Source organism: Anser anser (genome assembly GCF_964211835.1).
Source record: "Anser anser genome assembly, chromosome: 2".
NCBI classification, from domain to species: domain Eukaryota; kingdom Metazoa; phylum Chordata; class Aves; order Anseriformes; family Anatidae; genus Anser; species Anser anser.
In genome coordinates this window covers 52,282,142-52,301,247 of record NC_139721.1, presented here as the reverse complement: position 1 = coordinate 52,301,247, position 19,106 = coordinate 52,282,142, and the positions used below count along the sequence as shown (strand labels likewise).

The 19,106-nt window shown below is 39.7% G+C and overlaps 2 protein-coding genes across 6 annotated transcripts in view; both read left to right on the top strand.

Annotated features, from left to right (window-relative positions):
* Nucleotides 1–5,690: 5,690 nt before the first annotated feature.
* DLGAP1 (DLG associated protein 1) overlaps nt 5,691–19,106 on the top strand; it is a 416,642-nt gene continuing 403,226 nt past the window's right edge. For 2 of the 4 annotated variants that reach the window (XM_083823965.1, XM_083823962.1), the window contains exon 1: nt 6,255–6,477. The gene's annotated coding sequence lies outside the window, so the exon portion shown is untranslated. Of the gene's footprint in view, nt 6,478–19,106 lie in introns of all 4 variants that reach the window. The other 2 variants (XM_083823954.1, XM_083823958.1) reach the window with 2 other exon arrangements.
* LOC310894171 (uncharacterized protein) overlaps nt 6,471–19,106 on the top strand; it is an 88,147-nt gene continuing 75,511 nt past the window's right edge. For both annotated transcript variants that reach the window (XM_083823978.1, XM_083823979.1), the window contains exon 1: nt 6,471–7,952. In XM_083823978.1, coding sequence (XP_083680104.1) covers nt 7,558–7,952 — 395 coding nt within the window. In that variant the 5' untranslated portion in view covers nt 6,471–7,557. The remainder of the gene's footprint in view (nt 7,953–19,106) is intronic.

The following is a 19,106-nucleotide window of genomic DNA, read 5'->3' as shown; positions in this document are numbered from 1 at the left end:
CTATCTCCTTACCCACATTTCTATAAAAATGGCAAGATTATTGCTCAACAGTAAATCTGGACAAATCTATCAATCATTGGTTTATTTCCAGTCATTTAAGGATGGGAAGGGAGTTGATTTCCCGCATCACAAAGTCCTGCTGAATATTCTTTGGACTGCTCTCAAGAACACTGTTGCTTCAGTAAGGCTGTAGTATGAAAGACTTTCTTTTAAGAATATTTTAGTGATTTACACAGGCTAAGCTAGATTCAAATCACAACCATACTTCTGAAATCAAAAACAAAAATATAAGAAGCCAGCTAGTTTCCACTTCTCTTGGTAAACAACTTTCCATCTGCTAAATAAAAGTACGAAGTTTTATTTTTCTCATCATGCTTCACGCCGTATATGATTAAATTATTAATTATTCAAGTAGGTTTGAATTGATAGAATTACTAGAATAATGAACCCCAGGTCTCAGTCTGGATCTCAGCTGACTGTTGCAGGCTGCTTGATGTGCAGCTGGTCTGAGCAGATAAAGAGCATTTCCCACTGTTACCTGTAGAAGGGAAAGAGTAAGCCTAGCTCACGTGGTAGAGAAAAGCAGTTTCTGTACAAACTAGTCATGGTAATTTTCAGCTAGCTCTGATTGCTTTGTGCTATTTGTGCTGCCTTTTCAGGAATTAATGCAGCAATAAAATATATCATTTTATCTAAAAATACCTCACTTAAAGTCCTAAGTAAGAGACAATTTTCTACATGATTACTAGTCTTCTCATTCATGTGAGGTTCTTATAAAGCTTTATGTTTCTTCACTATTCTGTCAAAAGGAATAAAAATACTCCTATGGTTGTATTGCATTCCACTTAGATCTATATACATGTACTTTAAAAATGTGATATCATAAGTTATTATAGCACTCTTTAATTAGGAAATTGAATGCACCTCTTTGATGCAGATGTTTACAAACAAATTTGTACTTCGCCATTCTCTGAGCTTTGCTGTATCTCAATGTCTGGAAAAATACTCATTTTACAGAGGGAATTTCATGGGCTTATTCATCTGAATTTGAATTTTTCATTCTTCATTTGAATTTTTCCACTTCTCTTTATGTTTATTAAAAATAAGATTGCCGTTGATATCACCAAAGCACATCCTATTGGTTGAAAACCAATAGGGTGGTTGTTTCTAACACTGAACAAAGATTTGAGGGGTGGGAAGGAATATGTCGTTCTCAAATCTATTTTACATCTTCCAGAACAAAGACCTCATTCACCAGACAGATACTGCCTTAATTCTTGATAGAGCTTGAAAGTCCTAGGTTTTGTGGAATTACAGGTTTCTTTGATAGCCTGAAGGTCACAAGAATAACACCTTTAACAAAGCATTTTTTTACTTAGTCATAAAACAATATGTATCAATCCCAAACCAATGCTAAACTTGAAGATTTTTTTTTCTCTATATTAAGTAGTTACGCTAAGCTGATAGTGTATTTGCTGCTACTCTTTTCCAAATTTTCTGGATGAGTAGCCAGTGGCTCACCAGGCATTCTTATCATCCATCCTTTACTGTGAGCACGTGGTAATCAATGTAGTTCTACAAGGTGAACTGTTACCTGTTTACATTTTCCTTGGAGGGCACGGGTCACTTAGGATTTACTCACTGGGAACAGCTGCTTTACTCCATGACCTGTTAATTCTTTCCCATTATCTATTAGGTTAGGGAGAGGAATTTGTTACAATGTTTTTTTTTATAGCAAATAATTAGATAACATTAAATGAGACAACCCACACAATTCATCTACCTAGAATATCACCACTTTCAGTGCAACACAATAGAATAGGGCAAAAAAACCTTACTCTGGGTGTGGCAGATATTAAGTCTGTTCAGTATAATATATTTATAATATCAGGAAACTGAAAGCATTTTAAATAATTTTTCTAGACAGATGTCTTCTCCAGGTTACTTAGAGGGAGAGGAGAAAAACAGTTTCAGGTTAACAGGTTCTGCCATTAATCAGATTAGAGGCAGAAGCGGCTAAAGGTGTTCTTTTGCCCATGTTGGAGATACCCTCATAGCCACCTTCAGAATGTTTTCTTGCCTCGAAGCACCAGCTGATACGGGAAGGGAATGAGAAAAGCATGCATGTGATCTTTGTAAAACTGATCTACGTGTGGCAAAGCTAAAAATGAAAAGAAATATTATAACATCTATTGTGTAGGTAGAAGACATATCTTGAGTTCGATAGTGAAACTTTCTTTACTGTGTACTCTGAGCAGACCTCATCCCTCCCAGCTCTTCTTGTGCCTTGGCTATGTGTGTGCCTCCTCAGCAGGAAAACTTTGTGTGTTTCTACTGAAATTGCTCTTGACATGCAAGAGTTGTTTTGACAGTAGGTGGAGGAAATGAGACATGGAAACAGAGAGAATATCACTGTTATACTCTCCATGTTTCAGCTGCTCTGCTCATGCCCAGTCTGCAAGGAGAATGAAAATTGAACAAAAATGTGGTACTGTGGCAATATCAATATTGACAGTGAATGGTAAGTATGAAGGCATGACAGGTCAGAGTAGGATGAGGGATGGAAGGAAATTTTTCTATAATGCAATGAAGAGTGAACCAAAGGATTTAGATATTGATGTGAAAGGTGATGAAGTTATCTGCAAAGTTACAGGCAAATACTTAGAAAGCAGCACCACTCAAGATTTTCAGAGTCTCTGTGATGACTTTAGATGCCTCTTCCCCAGAAGTTAATGGAAGACACACATCTTAAAATCTTAACCGTTGCTTAGTCATCATTTTGTGTCATATTTCTGTGACAACAAACTGTAGATGGCAAATTGTACGATCAGTTATTTGAACTCACAAAGAAAAAAGAAATCTTGTGGATGCTGACCATCCACAACTTCACACTTGTAAGCCTCAGTCATAGAAAGATAATTCAACAATAAATGTGGAATACCAAAAAGCCATAGAGGCTCTGAGGCTTAGTAAAAGCTAGTTAATCGAGTGGTTCTGACCTTCTCTCCAGTAGAGGGCAGCGATGCACAAAAACTAACTATTTTCAAACTCCTAAATTCTGTAACATGGTAAATATCAGCATTTGAAGAAGATCATGTAAGCATACATCTAGTTTAATTATCTAGTAATGACAGTCCATAAGATGACCGCTTTCACAATCAGTCAAAGCAAACAGAATTTCGTTCAGGAAGAAAGAGATCCTGAAAGCATGAGTGTAATACATAAGGATATTTGCATTTTGGGTTACTGAAAGTTAAACTACAGTTGGTTGAAAATATTAATACTGAACTATCTCAGCTACCCAGGCCCTTTAAAATGTTGCCTTTCTGATTCCTATTTTTCTGATCTGAAAACTGTTTCCAAACATTTTTCTTCTAGGCTTTTCTTTATTCATTTGTTCCTTGTTCACCTACATTTGTTTATTGTCTGTACTGAAACCCTCTGCTTCACAGGCTGTTCTCAGTTTTCTTTGCGTGTGCCATCTTTCACCCAGCCCTGTGAAGAATCTTTACTCTCATCCTAGAAATCTCCCCCTCCAAGCTGCATATCTTTGAAGACACCCATGAGTACTAAGATGACTAGTACAGAGAACTGCTATTCCTAATGTTAAAAGGAAGAGCAGCCCACAAAGAACATCTACATCATTATGAAATACAACTTCAATTTATTACTCCTCCAAGATTCAGATTCCTCTAGATCAGTTCAGAAGACAATTTATGACAAGACTTCCCTTTTCCACCCTGTTGACCCGGACTAAAGTCAGGCAAACAAGGAGCATCCAGAAAAGTGACTGAATGGTTTAGATTCAATCTAAGGAGTGCAAGTAAAAAGGAAGAAAATTTCCATACCAGCCTGTATTTTGAATTCTGATAGCCTCATGCACAAATGTCTACTGTTTCCTTCTAACTCTCCAAATTTCAAAAGAAACTGCCTCCGTCATTTGCTAGAAGTTTGCGTGAAGCCCCAAAATGTTATGTTTTCATTTACTATCTAGTTCTACTAACTAATATAATCAACATATGAAGTACAAATATTTATGTAGAACTATCACATATAACATGACAAAACTTGCCTTATGACTTCATAAGCCTATGGAGGACAAGCTAAATTTTCACATAAATACAGAGAAAGATTGCATAAATTCTCCTACGAGGTGTACACATCTTCATATTTTAAACAACAGATTATGCTGCATTTGAAGCTAGTTTGAAAATACATATCATGATGACAAGAAAATTTCTTCTAATACATGAATTAATCTAGTGCACAGGGTACAGTTGTATGTACAAACATCAATCAAAACATTGAAATTTTCACTATTTAACTTATTTGCCTGAGTTAGCTCAGATTCAGCATCTGTGTTTCACTTAAAGAATCAAAAGAGCATGTGTATCTTTACATTAAAAAATAAAAGAAGAAGAAAAATGATAAAAAATAAAAGCTTTGGAGTACTTATTAATTTATTTACTTACTAATTTATTAACTATGTCATACTGAATTGGTTTATACAACTTTAGCAACAACAAATCTGGTATTTTTGATTTTATTGCAGGACTTGTGGGAAGTCTCAAAGTATTTTATTGTGAACAGATAAATCTTAGTAAGATGTACAATCTTTCTGATTATTTTCTCTTTACACCACCTATTATATCTGTAACCAAAAAAATAATTATTAATAGATTGACCTTTTTTTTCCTACTTCATCTGTTGGTTGGTTGCTAATTAACATAATTATCAGTCATCAGAATTTCCTAGACTAGATATGATCTACATTTGTAATTAAAATGTCAACATCTCTTACTCCTTTCTGTGCCCCCAAGACATTAGATCTCCATCATCCACTGTAAAGAAACAGAAATGAGTATAACATTATAAATGATATCCCTACCAAAACTTTTCATCCGTGTCATTTAGGTCTTAAAATAACCCTTTTTCTACTACTAACTTTTAGCACATACATATTACCAGTTTTGTATAAAGAATAAAATAGCAAGGATATTTCTCACAAACTTTTGCTGGTTTGGGGCTTTATGAAATCATATTTTGAAACTTGCTAGCATGACCAACAATTGACCTTACGTGAATGACTACAAGGATAGTTTGCTCTTTCCTGAACTGTACGTCGAAATATAATTTATATACAATTGTAGATATATATCTATAATATGGATATTATATTTACTATTTGGCAAATAATTGATTTGAACATATAATCATTGTTCAATACCTTTTAGTAGTTCATGCCCTGAAGTCGAAATTTGAGTTTACTTGACTGGGCATGCAAGTGTCAGAGTGTCTGTGCATTAGCGCAGCCTTTCACCGTGTTTTCAGTTTCAATACTTGCAAACATATACGTATGTATATTTCTGTGAATATATTTTGCACTTCTTGCTTTCCATTAGCTGTGTCGTAAACCGAAAAATACAATCAAAGGCAACTCACGCAGGGTTTTTCACCAATACTCATGCCTTCCTGCCATCCCTTGCTCCCTCCTGCCCCACATCCTTGCTACTGATCACTCCCACGGAGAAACTACAAGAGATTTCACTGCCACCACGACCCCCACGCACCGGGGGTGCCTCTACCAGGGTCATTCCTCTACCAGCGTCTTCTGGGGCAGTCCCGCGTCCCTTGATTCCCGAGCCCCGCTCTCGGAGGATCGAGACGCCTCGTGCGGCGCCCTCCCCTCCCGGGCGGCAGCGGGGCCCCGGGCGGCACGGCGCGGCACTGGCGCGGCGAGCACGGTGCTGGCCTTTCCCCGGGGACACGGTGCAGCCCCCTCCACAGAGGAGGCCGAGCGGCTGCGGAGCGGCGCGGGCGCGTCGCCGTGGCCTGGGGGCGCCCACCGGACGGCATTTTCTTTGTAGAAACGTGGATTTTTTTTAATTTTTTTTTTCTTCCTTCTTCAGCTGATCCCCCTTGGCTCGGTCTGCCCGGGGTGCAGCAGAAGCCCCGGGGACAAAGGCCCCGGAGGAGTCTTTTCTGAAGGCGCGTCCTTGGCAACGGGAGGGGAAGGCGGGCAAAGAGGGGCCGGGGCTGCGGAGCCGTGGGGCAGCTTGCGGTGCCCGGCCGCCGGTAGTAGCGAGCGGCTCCTCCGGTGGTTGGGCTGGGGAGCGCTGGGCTCCTCCTCCTCTTCCCCCCCGAGCCGTGCACAGCCGGGTGTGTGGCTGACTCGTCTCCCCCCGTCTCTCTTTTTTTTTTTTTTTTTTTTTTCTCCATGGGTACACACACCGAGACACGCACATGACAGTACTCCGGTGCAAGAGCCGGTGCATCGCCAGGAGGGCTGTGCTTCCACTCCGGGCACGCACGCACACGCACACACACACACGCTGCTGCTGCTGCTGCTGGAAGTCTTTCTACACGGGGATTAGCAGCCGCCTGTCTCTCTCTCTCTGTCTCTTTCTTCTCCTCCTTTCCTTTCCTTTCTCCTCCTTTCCCTCAAATGCTTGACTGACGGACGGCGGGCATAAAAAGGTAAATGCTTGTGTGTGCTGTTTGCTGACTATACCGACGGGTGATCGTGTTTTGGCAGCGTGCGGCGCGGTACGCCCTCCGCTCGCCAGGCAGGCAGCCTGCCCTCCTGCCGCGCCGGCGGCTGCCGCTGCCGCCGCTCCCCGCGGCTCCCCGGGACTCTCTTCTTGGGGGATCGGGCCGGCTGCGAGAGGTGTCGCTTCCCCAGCCCCCCCGGTCTGTGAGGCAGAGGTTGCCGCTATTGTGCTCCTAGCAGCTGCCACCTCAGACTGGGAGCGTGTGGGAGTGCTTAGCGAAGGTTTCGCGGGATGAAGGTTGCTATTAATTGCTGTGTGCGCGGAAGAGAGAGGTCTTTTCGCTTCGGCAGGGAACCCGTGCATTATTAATCAGGGCTGGAGAGTGGCAACGGGAGGACCAGCCTCACATCGACACCCCCCCCCCCACCCCCCGCTTTGCTGCATCATTCAACTGAGTAATTTCTAGCTGGCCTCGCGTTGCGGGGCTTTTATCCCGCCCCCACTTCTCCGCGGGTATTTTGGCAGCCACCAGGGATAGCGCCGAGGAGGGCAGTCCTCCTTCCCCTGCCGCGGGGGGCGCCCCCTTCCCTGGGGAGCAAGCGAGCGAGGCGGGGGCAGGGACAGGGGCAGCCCCCGCTCCCCGGGGTGGGTGCTCTTTACCCCACCGCCCCCCGGGCACCGGGCGGGCTCCACAACTAGTTATCGCCTGTTGTTCCGTCCGAGTTTGTCCCGTGTCCCTCCTCGGCTGGAAAAGAGAAGCACGGTGAATTTTTGCCCTATTTTTTTTTCCTCCCTCCTAGCAAAGCCTAGAGGCGGTGCTGCGCGGTGCATCCCCGGCGAGAGAACCGCGGGGCTCGCCCGGAGCCGAGCAGCAGCTGCCCGGCCGGGCCGTAGGGGGTGACAAGCCGGACTTCCATTCCCTGGGGACACCCCAGGCCGGGAAGGATGGGAAGAGAAGGGAAAGGAAGAGAAGGGAAGAGATGCAGGCGGCGTGAAGGAGCCCGCGCTGCCGGGGTGCTCGGGAAGCGGAGCTCGGCTGCCTCCGGGAGGATGGCAGGGAGGAGGAATGTCGGGCTCACCGCGGCCCTCCCCAGCTGCTGCCCATCCCTCAGCGGAGGCTCCTGAAGCTCCCAGTGGGTGCTTTGAGAGCAGCCCCTCTTCCCGGCCCGGGGAGGCCGGGATAACGGAAAGGTGCCGAGGCGGGAACCTGGGGAGGCCGGAGAGGCGCAGGTGTGGGCGTTTAGCAGCCAAGAGAGGCGGTGACTGCATCGGCAGCCTCCCGGGGGAGGGGGGTTTAAAGCGCTCCCGCGGGAGCTGCGGGCCCCCCGCCGCACCGGTGCGCATCGCCTCCAGCGCGCTGAGACGTGCAGGTGGGGGGACAGGGACAGGGACACTCACTGGGATACACGCACACCGCCCCGATCCCCTCCGCTCCGCCGCGGAAATTGGGCGTTTAGCAAGGTCTGTTATATAATTATGTCTTTTTGTTGTCATTAAACCCGGCTCAGGATGCCAGCAAGGCTGCTGCTGTAGCGTGCTCTTTTCTAAACCAGGCTGACGCTTTTATTTGATCTCGGAGAAAACGTATGGAGTAATTAGTGTTTAAAGGGAAGTACTTCGGTTTTACGCATGATTGATTTCGGGTAGTCCCGTTTCATTCATGTTGTTTTCTACACCTGTCAGAGATGTGTAAATGTAATGTTAAAGACAGAAAGAAGAAAAAAAAATAGTAATAGAAGCAAAAATGGTGAGAAATGTCGCTGACAACATGTGAAGCTAGCTTAAAAATGTGTAAGTTCTTAGCATACTTATAAATAAAAGGTAGGTGTGCTTGTAGGCATGGTGTGTGCTTAGCTGGTTATGTTGGAGTGTATTTCAATGTTAATACACCTTTAAAAAGGCAACACTAACTTGCAGTGGTGTGTGGGTCCATTGTGTGCGCTTCAGGTATATCCCCTCACTTAAAAGAGGTGCGTTTGGACACTGTCCACTGATTCAAAGGATTCCAATGGGTCCAAAACTCCAAACGGTATTCTGAGATAAATTCATTGTTAATAATTATAGGAAGAGTCAGTTTTTTTAATGGCAACAACATAGTTCTTTATTTTCTTCTGTATAGCTTACTGGCCTGTCTGATATTGTTCATTTCAGAGCTATTGAAAGTAGATAGTGTAAGCTAATGGAAACATATGGGTGTGAAATGTGCTGTTAATTAGGGAAGTAATCAAGTATTTTCAAAATAAATGATAAAATAGTGTTCTTTCATATATATCTGCCTGAATTTAAGTTGTCTTTCTTTTTCTCACCAGAGTGGCCCATGTTGACCATATATGTTTAATCTGGGGCTCGTTCTGGTCTATTTCTTATGAGATTAACACTTGCAAGTATATCAATGTAATCTGTGTTAGATATTGCAACGTTGTCCTTCCTGTAAAGGTGGTGCATCTCAGTGTAGCACTAGCCAGTGATGTTGCCATCTGGAAATACAAAAAGAACTGTATGAATAATTAATGACCTAGTATAATAAATAGAGTCGATCCCATACCAAGAAGCAGTAGTAAGGAGACTCCACACGTTATTTATATTTATTTTCCTCTTGCTTCATTTTTCACTCCTGGCTCATACCATCCAGTAACTCAGGCTTTCACCCAAGTTGTAGTAGACAGATGCAACGCTCTCAGATGAGCATTGCCATTTTAAGAAGCAGCAGCTCAAGGCACTGGAACATGAAGTAGTTTATTCAACCCTTAATCTCTGTAACTAAACTTAATTTTTACAGCCTCTGTTGTATTATCTCTCAAGATTTAAGAAGGCTATTTTTGTCAGGGGCACATAATTAATACTTGTTCTCCTCTTATTCCAAATTTTGCACTCGTGCATGAAGCTCATCCAAAGAAACCTGAAAAGGGGATCTCCATGGTAACGAGAGAGAGATTTTTCTCCCTTACCATAGGTCAAGACCAGACACCTACCCATTCCTTAACTTGTAGCAGCATTCATTGGCACCTTCCTTTTTGTGGTTACATTGTCTGCTGGTGTGTGCTTTTCCTGTTGCCTCACCCTTCCAGAGTGCAGCTCTTGAGAGCCATGCTACAGTGGATGAGCACAGTCCCTGCCTCTACAACATCTTTCCCCCACACACACACACCTTCACTTGCTTCATATTTGCTTCATATTTCAGGGTTCCTGTACCTATACAAACTGAGTATGGGATTTAAAGAAATAAGTTGTTTTCACTATCATGCTTTTGACTTGAAGACCTGTTTTGGCTCTGTGTGTAAGATCTGACAGAACCTTACTTCCAAGTCCGTTTCAGAAGGAAGGGTCATCATTTCCTTTCTCTCTGTCCCTCTCTTTTGTCTGTCTGTGTTCTTTTTTGGACAGAGTTTCCCCTTGGTGTTGCAGAGGTTTTGTACCAAAAAAACCTGTCCGTATCTTTCCCACCAGGGATTAACTTTATTTTGTGAGTCAGTACCAGGATTACTGTGTGGAGACATTCATGATAAAAAGATCTGATTTTGTCCTTACTCCATCATCACAGATCAATGATAAAGATCACTGCTTTCTGGAGTAATTTTTCTTTTTGTGGGTGGGATGGTTTTTGTTGTTTGGTTTGGTTTTATTTTTTTTCCCTATGTTCTTTCCTTGAAGAACAGTCTGCACAGGCTGTGTCTCAGTCCAAGGTAAGATGAAGTGAACACTTTGTTTTCCTGGTGATTCCGTAGTCAGATATTTAAAACTTTCAGTGAGGAATATAACATATTTCTATTCTCCTGTTTCTTTCTGTATTGAGTTTTTTTAGTTAAGGTCTCATGAGAGGATACCAAATGACTTTTTGAAAGTCTCCCTTAGGCTGCTGGTGCACTAGGTCTCTCTGGGCATATTTCCAGTTCTTTTACCTTTCCCTGTGACATAGCTTGGGATAATTTGAAAACATCTGCTAGAGTAACCATCTTAATATAAGATAGCAGACATCATTTGTCACTGAGCAGTATGTCATTTGTGACTCTGTAATTGGAAGACAGAGGCTAATGCTGACTTTAGCCTTCTTAACTTGTCTCGTTGGCAGATTGTCTATAGAAACACTTCATAGTGCTTTGAAATCATACACTGTATTTCTACCTTTCTGTATCCCTCTTTCTGAAAGAATTGCCTATGTCATTTGCAAATCTGCTCAGGAGCCATGATGATGAAAGCTAGTACTTTTGTAATCTGGCTTGCCATGTAAACCTGTCCTTATGCATATCTTCAGTGTCTTTTAGTAGATGAAAATCTCTTTATAAGAGCTGCCTGTATAGCTTTTCCTTTAACTCTTGCATATGAGAAACTTTCATTCCCTTTCCACATGATGCCCTGTACCTGTCCTGGCAACACTTTAATAGCTATCCCCCATCACATTCACTTTCTTCCCTTTGAAAATTTTAACATCACCTGTAACTAGCTGAAGAGATTTTTCATCATCTTATTTCTCATACCAAAGAAACTAAGAATTTAAGAAATGGAATTCTAACTGTGTGAAGGAAATGTACTGTTCTAGGTTGCTAGAATCCAGGTTTTGATCTTGAATTGCTGTGTTTTGGATGGCAAAAGTGTATGGCCAACTCATAAAACTCATAGCTAAAGATGTCAACTGTTAAGGGCAATGTCTTGGATCTAGAAGGTGGTGGTTTTTGTTTTGTTTTGTTTTTAAGATTTGTGGGCTAATTTTGAACGTAGGTTGCAATAGCTTGTTTGATTTGTAACAGCTTTAAAGTTTCAGCTTCTTAATACCCTGATGTGCTGAGGTAGTGCCTTTGCTGGATCCAGTCAAAGATTCCTTGAGTTTTCCATTCTTCTGCAGCAGGCATAGATGGTATGAGGTTCCCACAAAAAAATCGTGTAAGAATTGCGCTTGAATCTTAATTTCATGCTCCAGGCATAAATAGAAACCGAAGATAGCTGTTTTCAATGTACATCGTGATAGGATGGTAATAGTTGATTTTTAAATAAGAGGTAGTGGAAATTTTCCAGCAAGTTTATGACGCTAACTCTGCTTATAGATGCATATTTAGTTTCACTCCTATGGACTACTAGTCTCACTTACCTTCATCATTGTAATTTCAATTTTAGCAATGTACATCCCATATTGAAAGTCAGCATTAGGAATTACTCTTGGTACTGTTCTACTGTGGCATTTGTTGTTGTTGTGTTTTTTTTTTTTTTTCCTGCCATTAGCAAGAAAGTAAAGAGAAGTGGGGATGAAATCCAGGTTTCTGCATGCTAGTAGTGGTCTCATCAGTATCTTTCTATACATAATAAGGCAACAGTTCCTTTCTCCAGTAGAAGTATTGAAAACCAGTACGCTCCAGGGACATGCAGCATCTCACAGGTGTCCACAGTACACAAGAATTTTCATCCTCTTTCCATCCCACAGTTGAAAGAATTTCAGAGTATTTGCAGTATACCATTCACATAGTGTGAACTTGGCTTAATGGGTTGTAGGAGAATGTAGTACCTCATTTTTGAGGTGCTGGAACTGCATCCGTGCAAGTGTTTCATCAGAATATCAAAGGAGATTCCTTTTTACCTTCAGTTTTGTATCTTCTGCCTATCTGTTCATCAGCCATAATACTCAGGCATGGTTTAGTCCAATCAAGTTGTCAACGGCTCTACATCTGTTTTACCCTCATGATTTTTTGTCTTTTTGACTGCTCTTTGAACTTCAGTAATTTTATCATACAATCCCATTCTGCGAGAAAATACCATAGCAGAACGTTCAACCTAGGCATTCCTTCTAACAGACCTTTTCTTTGCAGAGATGTACTTAATCCTGAATTTTTGTACAGTTTTGTAAATATTATTGTAGCTTTTCTTTGTAAATATTATTGTAGCTCTTTGTAAATGTAGCTTTTCAGTAGCATGAGGATGGCAAAGTAGAATAAATGGGAAAAATTCACCCCAGTAAGGAATGAAACAGGTAGAATTAGGAGGATTCGTCTGAATTTATTGTAACTCTGTAGAAATATTGCAAGCGTCATGATATTAAAACAATTACTTCTAAAAATGAAAGAATTCTGTTCATGGAAGAACTTTACAGCCATAACATGTAATACTTAGGGAGACTATTCTAATGATTTTCTGAGGCAAATGATCCTACATACCTAGATGTACTGGCTAATTGAATTCATAATAGATACGTTCATTGTATAGGTCACTTATTAACAACACTGAAATAGTGCTAACAATTACGAGATCAGTGGTACTTTGAAAATGATGCTGTGTATATATATCACCTTGTGAAATGAAAGGCTTGAGAAGAAAAGCTACAATGTTAGGAAATAAGTATCACTTTAGTGAAAAAAATTATTTTTCTTTAAAAAAAGTATTTTATAATAGGTGTTCAAGGATTAGATATCTACTTAATAAAATAGTCTCAAGAGCAATTACAAACTAAAGATGAAACCTTTTTCTTACATATTTGGATCTCAATCTTTCTTGGAAAAGGTCTCTTTTTTTTTAAGCTACTGATACTAAATGGTGTTCAAACCAGCTGGCTCTTTTATTTCAGAAAGCAATATCTGTTTTTAATTCCTCAGAGACTACAAGCTTACTTACAGGAAAACAATGGTTACCTCTTTCACTTCATTTTTTTCATTAGTTCATAAAAAAACTTCAAAGTTGATATTCTTTATAGATCTGTAACAATGTCCATGTAATGTCATTTACAGAACTGAAGTAGCATGGTTGTTTAAGAGCAGTTTATTTCGCATTGGGTAGAAGTTCAAGTTGACTTTTTTGTATGTACAAATTACCATTTTATATTTTCTTCAAACATGTAAATCTGTGGTGTTTCTTACTGTGCAATGATGATATGTGGTCTGACTTGCAGAATATATGGTGTTTTGCATCTCTGTAGTTAATGCATGATATAAACTTGCCAACTGGGAGTCTTCATGCTGTATTTTGCAGAGTTGTACAGATGAATTGTATATGAACAAAGGTATTTATGCATGAAAAGGATAATTTGTTTGCTGTGTCATATGCTAATAATTACTCAGTCAAGGGGCAAAACCAACATTGGGAAGCCTGTGAGACCACTTGTACATCACAAATAATATAATGAGCTCAGTGAAAAGGATGCTTACTGTTCCATACATATGGTTAAGTTATTGCATTCTGTTTTCAAGTATAGAACACATTTTCAGCAGAAGGGATATCCTTAGAAACTAGGACCAGGGCAGATGGGGCAAGGGAGAGCAGGGGGAAGGAATAATTTGCACATTTTTCAAAACGTATCTTAATACTTACCTTTTGTCTCAATCTACCAGTGATAGATAAATGCCAGTCTCACTACAGATTTGTGTGAATAAAACTTGCACAGTTATTAATGATATCAGAAGTACATGAAAAGAAAACACAAGAACACAAAGTTCTGCAGTATTCTGGTACTTTGGTCATTTACAAAACAGGTATTATGTAAAGTACTTCTAAAATCCATGCCACATGCTGCAAAATAATTAATCTCATGTTAAATTACCTTCCAGAGGACATTTCTGACAAATTAAGTCAAAATATGAGAGCATACTAAAATTTTTGACTTTATCCTGTGGTCTTTACACTGACTGGCATTTCACACATCAACAGCAGGAACAAGTTGCTTGCCTTGTAAAAAGCTGTATGAGTTTTTAACGTTGAGCAGCAATTGGTCAGGGCTGTATTAGAGATTTTATTTCATAAGGATAAATGCTGAAATGTGGTAGCAACACTTCTGTATGTTATGCTTGTGGATCCCTTCTTAAGACAAATATATTTGCTAAGGGATTAAATGAAAATGCATTTCTAGGGGACCTAGAAGAATTTACATTGTGTTTCTTTATTCCAAATTTCTGGTGCCTCCATGACAACATGCAGCAGAGCATGGTGAGAGAAAGAGAGGTTCATCTTGGTACTTCAGTTTCTGTTGGAAAACTTTTGTGCACAATGAGAAGAATCTGGGGACTTCTGTGCCCCATAATCAGGTTTCTGGCAGAAAAACAGTTAAACTTGCTTTTTGCTATTCAAGTAATCTATAGTTCCCTACCTGAACTGCTTCAAGACCAAAAATAATTAGACCATTTTCTCAAGGATTTATAGAATCACAGGATATCCTGAGTTGGAAAGGACCCATAAGGATCATCGAGTCCGTCTCCTGATTATACATGGGAGTACATAAAATCAGACTATATGTCTGGCGGTGTCATCCAAATACCTTTTGAATTCTGGCAGTGTGTTGTGACTCTCAGTGAGGAATGTTTTCCTAACATCCATGTGAACCCTTTCTGTAGCTGGGAGGAACTTGCAAGGATCATTGAGCCCGACTTCTGTCTCCACATAGGACTACCCAAAAATCAGACCACGTCTGAGAGCATTGTCCAAACGCTTCATGAATTCCAGCGGGCTTGGTGCCATGACCACTGCCCTGGGCAGCCTGTCTCAGTGCCTGACCGCTCTCTCAGTGAAGAACCTTTCCCTAACACCCAGCCTGACCCTCCCCTGTCCCAGCTCCCTGCCATTCCCTCGGGTCCTGTCACTGTCTCCAGAGAGCAGGGCTCAGTACCTGCCCCTCTGCTCCCCTCGTGAGGAATCTGCAGGCCGCCATGAGGCCTCCCCTCAGCCTGCTCTGAGCTGAACAATGCAAGGGACTTCACTTGCTCCATGCACGTCTTGCCCTCCAGACCTTTCACCATCTTTATAGCCCTCCTTTGGACACTCTAATAGTTTTATGTTCTTCTTACACTGTGGCACCCAAAACTGCACACAGCATTTGAGGTAAGGCTGCTCCAGAGCAAAGTAGGACAATCTCTTCTCTCGACTGGCTAGCTATGCCGTGCCTGATGCACTCCAGGGTAGCATTGGTTCTTTTGGCTGCCAGGGCACACTGTTGGCTCATATTCAAGTTGCTGACAACCAGAACCTCCAGATCCCTTTCTTTGGGGCTGCTGTCCAGCCTCTTGTCCCTCTGTGTGTACATGCAGCCAGAATTGCGCCATCCCAGGTGCGGAATCTGGCACTTGCTCTTTTTAAATTTCTTTCTTATAGCCTCTCTAAGAGCAGAGGCACATCAAACTAATACTTAGGAAGCCCACAACTGCAAATCTGATTTGTTAAAAGGTCCAATACTGTTATTGTATGATGCTGCTGTGTTAAAGTTTATTTTGGTGTTAAATACAGTAGCTAGAACAAATCCTGCAAATGTTCTGTATGCAGCTTCCTGTGATCTGTGTGAGATAGGTCCCTGATGCCAGAAGCAGAGTTTTAAACTGAGGTTATTACAGGAAAGTCTGGTATTTTATTTCATTTTATGCAAGGTAAAAGACAGCAACTAATAAACTGGCCATGGATTTTCACTTGGTTCAACTGTGATATCTTTTAAAATTTGTTTTTATACAAAACTGGCATAATACATTAATTAACTACATGACAAGCAGTTAAATATTTGATCCGCCAGACATGGTTTAGTTTCTAGTTTCTCTTGCCTTACAGGACCACAATGTACAGAGTCCCTGCAGCTGACCTGGACATTGGTTTGAACAGTTGCTGAAAAACATTGTCCTGGTTTTGAGTGGTTGATTTTGTTTTGATTTTGTTTTTAATGTCTTACATTCAAAATTAAATGCAAAATTGAATGTTGATTCCAATGTTGTGGGTACACATTAATCTTGTGCTATTATAGAATCTAAATTATTTCAGCTATATCTGTTGATATATATCTTGCCTTAAGATTTACTCTTAACAGTAAACTGTGGCTGTACTCATCTTCCATTACCAGTTCATGGTGGCTTGATAAATGTGGACTACCTCTAAAGGCTTACATATGCTTTGAATTTATTTGTGATCTTTTGAGAGCAATTTTATTCCTTAACCACAGGGAGAATAAAAGTGAGTTCCTTTTTGAACTCCCTTATTCTTGACATTGGTGTCTTCCCTACTTTTCTGGAACTCAGTGTATTGTAGAAAAGGCTGAAGAGAAGCAGAGACTAGCTGTTCAGACATGAGTCAGTTTAAGGTGTTTTGTTTTTTTTTCTTTCTGGTGGATCAGTGAGGACCTTGAGGAGGAATTGAGAATTCCTCTGGAAGTCCTTAAAGGCAGTGAGAGCACACCTCATTCTCACCTCAAGGCTGAATCTGAACCTTTTATATCCATTGGATTACCCTGAGAAAAAGAATTTATAGACCTGATAACTCAAATAAGTAGTAGATATCCACAAACCCCATATCAGATCCACAGCACACACTCAACTTAGTTCTGTGCATGTAGTAGACCTGCCTACTCTGCTTCTTGGTGAGTATGTTATTGCACAGTTTTTCTATGTAGTCAGTGACTGTCCAGAATTTCTGGATACCAGCAGCACAGTGAACTGCACTCATATTTTCAATTTTACTAAACAGCACTTTAGCAATGGTAAAGGAAATAGTATTTTTAAACAGTTTACTCTGTGTAGATGTGTGTCCTGCGCAGATTATAAATAACCAATACATTATTTAGTATATCATGATGTATGGCTAAATAAATAAATAAAATTTGACAATAATAGGACTGTACCACAAAATATAATATGATAAAGCTTTTTCCACCTCTAGCAGAGCTCAGTTATTTATTACTGAAATTTGGTTTCATGGATATGATTCATTCTATTTTAGTGGATACAAGCAAATTGGTTTACATTTGTGTCGTAAATTATAACTCAAAGCTGAATGCATACTTCATATGATACTGAGATACCTGAAACTTTACAGAATAAAATGTGTTTACTTATTTTTCATAAATACATATAAAGAAACTCTTCAGAGCACATACTTTAAACAATCAGCCAAAGTTTAATTTGACAATCAAGAGAACAGTTCATTGAATTTCAATGGCAAATCATCCATTGCTATTTTCTGGAGCCAAATTGGGCTCTCACTATGTTAGATGCTGAAACTTGCATCTAAGCTAAATACTTAATTGCTTTCCAGTTTGTTCATCTTTAGTATAAATAGTTCTAAGGTGAGCTGCCTGCTGTGTGTTTTCTGGAAGACAAAGTTTAGCCATAGTATTTACAAACAAATTGTTTAAATGGATTGATCAGTATGTGTACTGCACATTTTATCTGTTTAAAATAGTTAAATAAAGAAAAAAAAAATTTTGCTTCCCTCTTTGAATTTGCAGTTTAGTCATGGATTGTTGCTCACAACTTTATGGAACCTAATCAAGTAGTTCTTTCCTAATAGATTCCGTTATTATCTTTACAATGTACTAGCTAAAGTAAATTAATTCAGTGAATTCTCAGTAGGGCTAAGTTTCAGTATGTGATGGAAAATTAAGTGTGACAATTGTAGTATTAGCTGTTATTTTGATAAGCATTTTTTAGTTTATGTGGAGATACTTTAAGCAGTAGGATTAACTTCGTTGTATTTATTGCTTGGCCAAATACTTTTTGAAAGTAGGATGAAATTAGTCTTGCTTTATCTAATAACTACTTTTAAATAAATTTAGTTGTGCTTAATAAATAAATGGGAAATTAAAACAAAGATAATACTCTGTAAAGGAATACTCAAAACTATATATTTTATCAAAGTAGACCAGATCTTGTTCCCTTTTCTTCGTCAACTCAATAGCATTAACAGGAAGCAGAAATATATATTCAGTAGAATTTATCTCAGTAGATGCAAAATGCATCTACTGGAATTGTGACTGGTGTACTTACAAGGAAGTAAGTGGGATGAAAACAGGCATGGATTTGATTTAATGCTAGATTCAAGGAGGTATAAATGTAAATGCATACAGCCAAATGAAAAACTGTTTGTTATAAAATTACCTTTTTTGTTGCTGTTTTTTTTCTTCTGGCACTTAGAAACTGTAAATCTTTGCCTCACACGGTACTATTTTTTTCACCAACTTTTTTTTCTTTAAATCACTTGGATAGTGAGGTATATGACAACTGGAGGAAAAAAAAAAGAAAAAAAGCTGAATTCACTACTTCTGAGAGCTTTGATAGCCAATTAATGAAATATTTAAATTTTAGTGCCTTAATGTGTCATGCATATGGCATAAAGCCTTAGACTGGGTAAAACAAGAATAGAATGCTTGGAAGAAATATCTTGTATAATGACTATCATAATCAGCAAATCATTTGTATACTGGCCATAGTAATAAATGAGATATATATTTTTCTCCTCAGTGACTAATAAAGTATTGACAACCCTCTTGTTGTAAAGGAAAAAAGTCACTATTTATCTTGCAGTACACTGTTGTCAAGGTATTGAAGTAAGTGTTAAACAAACAAAGAAAATAACAAAGTATTGTTCTGAACAACAGAAGATCACATCAAATTGAAGTAGTACAAATAAGATTTGAGATCTGAGATTTCTTTGCTAGCTTAGTTATGAATGAACACTTAGTTCAAATGAATTTTATTACGTTAATAATGAAACTATAACAAAGGACAAAAATAAAACTATTTACATTAATATGTATTAAAAATAAATATTTAAAACTTTAAATGATATCTATTCCAAATGAATTTCACATTTCAGAGTTGATAAATAAATTTTCCTACAATTTCAGACCACATCTAATAATATTAATGAAAATGAAATAGTTTGAAACAACAAAGA